This window comes from Beta vulgaris, chromosome 8 (genome assembly GCF_026745355.1).
Source record: "Beta vulgaris subsp. vulgaris cultivar EL10 chromosome 8, EL10.2, whole genome shotgun sequence".
In the NCBI taxonomy this organism is placed as follows: domain Eukaryota; kingdom Viridiplantae; phylum Streptophyta; class Magnoliopsida; order Caryophyllales; family Amaranthaceae; genus Beta; species Beta vulgaris.
In genome coordinates this window covers 24511546-24516643 of record NC_079209.1, presented here as the reverse complement: position 1 = coordinate 24516643, position 5098 = coordinate 24511546, and the positions used below count along the sequence as shown (strand labels likewise).

The following is a 5098-nucleotide window of genomic DNA, read 5'->3' as shown; positions in this document are numbered from 1 at the left end:
TTCGAATTAGTGGGGGAGAAAGCGGGGTCATTTCTGAAATTTCGTTTCCCTTACCCCTTTGCCGCTACGAATTAGAAGTCAAAACATCAAAATACAATTCCTTGGAATCTTTATGGCACTATCTCTATCTCCATAATGTCCTTAACAAGATTTTACAGCTATCTCTTCTTTCTTTCTTTCTTTTTTGTTTTATTCTCTAGTGTTTGCTTCTCATATACCTATGAGCTATGTAACGCGGAAAAAATTTGGAATTTAAAATACCAATATTTACGAAGTGAGAAAACCTCAAGTCCCGACCATTTCGGATTTTATTAGCGCGAAAATATTTAGTGTTATGATAACAAAAACGTTTTACAAAAAAGGAAACCTCATATTTCAGAGGTTTCCATGCTTCATAGTCGGACACTACCACAGATTTTATTGATGAAATGCCCGCCAGCACCCACCACCAAATCACCAATACTATTATTACCATTACCATTATTATCATTACAACTAAATCCCGTTATTACCACTTAAACAACCACTTCTATGTGCTTTCCCTCTTTCTTGTACCCCATGGAACCAATGAAATTCTACCAACTAAAACTTGTAACACAAAGAGACGTACCTCTACCACATTAATTGCTCACTGTCTCTTCAACCCCACTCTCGATCCTTCCCCTACATACACAAGATCTCTTCCCTGGTCCATATGTCCCTGAACGTTCTTCCCATTTCCGCTGAGACACAACAAGAAATTTATCCTTTTCTCTAATTTCCCCATCTCTTTATCTAATTGGCAATTACGCGCCACTATCCATTGCTATTATAACAATACAGTCGTCTAACAAAAATAAAAAGGTGTATGGAACATAAAAGAAAAAAGAGATTCTTACCTGACTAAGTGACTATATATAACCTTCCAATCATAGCTTATAAACTCGCGCAAATTTTTTGGTTCACTAAAAATTCCTTGAGCACTCGAGCATGTCATTTTCGTGCACAAATACATTCTTTAAGCGCTTTTACACAGACGAGCTGAGATTCGATGGTGGCAGCAGCTATGGCAGTGTTATATCAAATGATATCCTACCATCTCTTGGAGCTCGAATGAACCAAGCTATAAAACTCAAAAAACATATCATCTCACCTTTTGATCCTCGCTACAGGTGAAGTTACAACAGCCTGCAAAATAAGCACATATTATTCCATAATATGCAGCTTCTCATAATTTTACAGTGTAATATTTTCAGGGCATGGGAGATGCTACTAGTTCTCCTGGTTATTTACTCAGCATGGATCTGTCCATTTGAGTTCGCGTTCCTCACATTTGAAAGAGATGCACTCTTCTTCATTGATCACATTGTCAATGTGTTCTTCGCCATGGATATAGTTCTCACTTTCTTTGTTGCATATCTTGATACCCGGTCTTACCTACTAATCGATGATCATAAGAAAATTGCCATCAGGTCAGAAACTATTTTTTTTTTATTGCATTCATCGGTGTTCATCTGGTAAATTTGAACTTAAAAAGTTTCTTGATATCTTCATACAGGTATCTATCCACCTGGTTTATATTTGACGTCTGTTCAACAGCACCCCTTCAAACAATTAGCCTCATCTTTACAGAACACAATGGTGGACTAGGCTTCGCTGCACTTAATATGCTACGACTCTGGAGACTTCGAAGAGTCAGCTCTCTGTTTGCAAGGTCCAAAACAAAACTCAAATGAACTATCTCATCTATTTGTGCTCTGCATCACAGTTCTATTCTTGAATTGTTTCGTTTTTCCTTTAGGCTCGAGAAAGATATTCGGTTCAATTATTTTTGGACCCGCTGCACCAAACTTGTCGCAGTAAGACATCGTGAACCTTGCATACCTTTAAAGCCATGTCAGTCAACTACAATAATTGAAAATAAAAATTGGGACGCTTTTATTTTTTGACTTTGATTTCAGGTGACTCTGTTCGCTGTTCATTGTGCTGGATGCTTCTATTACCTGATTGCAGACAGATATCCTGATCCGAAGAAAACTTGGATTGGTGCAGTAGACCCAAATTTTAAATCACAGAGCATTTGGAAGAGATATATCTCCTCAATTTACTGGTCTATTGTAACATTAACAACCACTGGTTATGGTGACCTGCATGCTGAAAACACAATTGAGATGGTATTTGACATCTTCTACATGCTATTCAATCTTGGACTCACATCCTACATCATTGGAAACATGACAAACCTTGTTGTTAATTGGACAAGTCGCACCAGAAATTTTGTAAGTAGCTCCAACTTTGCATCTTCTGCCACCACAATAGTACACAAATCATTAATAACAAGCATCAGTCAATATGAAAATAAACATAAAATTGAGTAGCCATATTTTATAACAGTCAAAACAGCTTGGACCAATAGAAAGCAATATTAGCCACTAGAAAAATGTTTCTGACAGCAACGAATCACGACGAGATGTAAGTTGTATATGAAAAAAAAAAAAAAGAGAACTATATTGATCAATTGTTGATGTTAAACTTGTTTCCAGAGAGATACAGTCAGGGCTTGTACTGAATTCGCAGCACGCAATCAACTTCCTCCACGAATACAGGACCAGATGCTGTCACATGTATATCTGAAGTTCAAAACAGAAGGCTTAAAACAGCAAGCGACCCTAGACAATCTGCCGAAAGCTCTACGAGCAAACATTGCACAACATCTTTTCTTCCCGATCCTTCAGAAAGTTCCTCTTTTCTACAGAGTTTCTGGAAATTTTCTTTTCCAACTGGTAAAATCTCTTGACTGATGATACACTAGTTATAACTTCTCTTGTCTGATGATATACTAGCTATGCTCATACCATTTTCACCATATTTACACTGACTGCCAAATTTTGCAGGTTTCTGATATGGAGGCTGAATATTTCCCACCCAGAGAAGATGTCATTTTACAGAATGAAGCACCAACTGATGTATATATTCTCGTAACTGGTGCACTGGTAAAACCTCTTTGTCCCAAGCAAGTTACACACCCATGTGTCCATGAAAGACCTTCTAAAGTAATGACTGGTTTTTCTTTTTTCTTAATTTTTTTTGCAGGACATGATAACACACATAAATGGGCGTGATCAGGTATTGACATTTTCAATGTATTAATGACTATACCAAAAAAAAAGAAGAAAGCTCCACATTGTCTGACAATGAAGAGATTTTACAGATTATTCAAAAGATACTTCCAGGAGATATAGTTGGCGAGATAGGAGTCCTGTGTAACAAACCACAACCATTCACAGTTCGGACGAGAGAGCTCTCTCAGATATTAAGGCTGAATAGAACTATACTTACAAATACTATGCACGCAAACAAGGCAGACGGTCATATCATTATGAGCAATCTATTTTTGGTAATAATTTTATTCTTTGATAATTTATATGCCTAATTGATGTCTATTTCGACCTCGTTGTGGTGACCTGAGTATCAATGGTTTGCAGAAGGTCAAGACTTTAGAAAGCCAAGGGATATTGGAGCCTCAGAAAGTTTTGGAATATGTTTCCGGTGAATTGTTTGATGGCCCACAAAAATGTAAGATGTGCTCTGATAATGGTTCTGAAGCCCAATCTTACGAGAAGGCCGCAGACAACTTGAAAAGTCAAGAATCAACCACATGTTGCATGGAAATTCATGCAGTGGTCCAAGACAATGAACCAAAGTTTTGTTCAACTATCCAAGATGACAACATTGATGCAATTAAGATTCATTTGGATGAAGACACTGACATGCACTGGAGACAACCGGATCCCTCACTGCAGCAAGGAGACAGAACTGTATATAACCAACAAAGATGGTACCAAAGTAAAGAGTCATGTGATCGGATTAACATAGAGGTTGCTGAAGAGCAACCACACAGGCTCAGTAACATCATGCAGAGCAATGTTTGCCATTATTGTAATGAAGCAGTAGCCGAGAAGTCAAGATCAAGTACAGAACATTCCAGAGCCGCCATTCCGAAATGTAACAATAAGATTAGAGTCATCATTCATATGCAGTTTCAAAGCAGCTCTGTGGGGAAGCAGTTCGGCAAACTGATTGTCCTACCTGATAGTATTGAAGAGCTGCTCAGCATTGCAGGTAAGCCGTCCCTTTAAAAACCTTTTAGATTATCAGGAAGTTAATTGGTGTATTTCTGATGACAAAATCCTGTGAACTGCAGGCCAAAAGTTTGGAGGATGCTTCACGAGTATCATCAACACAGAAAACGCAGAAGTAGAAGACATTGGCGTCATTAGAGATGGAGACCATTTATTTTTCCTGCAATGACAGTGAAAATCCAGAGTTCGAAGCAATTTAGCTGTACGAGTAGACTGCAGATTTGCAAATAACGCAACTCTTCAGACCTTCCGTTAAAGTTTTGTAAGAGAATTTGAAAAAGTGTATCATAAAACGAATAGGATAATCTGACAGCGAACTTGCAGTTGAAGTATAATAAAGTTACTGGACACAATGAAGTTGAAGGGGGGCTCCTTATTCATGTGTTTAACCTAGTAGGGGATTGTTAGCTTGATCCGAAAACCTCTCCCTTACATAGGTAATATTGTGAAATTTACAATAGCAAACTAGCAGTTTGAGATTTACAACCATTAGTACATTGCGAATTTGCAGCAAACTACTGCTTCCTCCGTTTCTTAATAAGTGCAACATAGACAAAGTGGGGGAATACCAAGGAATGTAGAGAGAGAAAGTTGGGACCACAATAAAGTAGATTAATTGAAATGATGAAATAAAAAAGTTGTGGTCCCCTCTTGCTTTTAGGTGGCATATTTGTAATAATATTGAACTTTTTTTACCATTTTGAGTTTGGTTGCATTTATTATGACTATTCTAAATAAGAGAAATGTTGCACTTATTAAGAAACGGAGGTAGTATAACAGCTTATTTTACTCAAGCCATATAACGATATAAATGAAGAGTATCCGATGGGCGAAGCTACTACGTTGGGTCGGAAGGGACCTTGGCCCCCCTCACTCTATGATTTGTTTTTTCAAATACACCATAGTACTCCCTCCATAACCTATTACTAGCAACATCTGAGAGGTACAATACTCAATTGTTGCTAGTAATTAGTTAC

The 5098-nt window shown here is 37.7% G+C and overlaps 1 protein-coding gene across 2 annotated transcripts; it reads left to right on the top strand.

Annotated features, from left to right (window-relative positions):
• Window positions 1–283: 283 nt before the first annotated feature.
• LOC104883074 (potassium channel KAT3) lies at window positions 284–4819 on the top strand. 2 transcript variants are annotated; one of them, XM_010667521.4, is made up of 11 exons: window positions 284–1151; window positions 1236–1451; window positions 1538–1693; window positions 1781–1838; window positions 1941–2258; window positions 2523–2762; window positions 2874–2972; window positions 3073–3105; window positions 3191–3376; window positions 3465–4101; window positions 4184–4819. In XM_010667521.4, exons 1-11 carry the CDS (start codon window positions 970–972, stop codon window positions 4288–4290), a joined length of 2232 nt encoding a protein of 743 aa, XP_010665823.1. In that variant the 5' UTR covers window positions 284–969; the 3' UTR covers window positions 4291–4819. The 2 variants fall into 2 exon arrangements, with proteins under 2 accessions (XP_010665823.1, XP_010665824.1); XM_010667522.4 differs by having other exon boundaries at window positions 1012–1151; window positions 1222–1451.
• The last annotated feature ends 279 nt before the right edge of the window (window positions 4820–5098 follow it).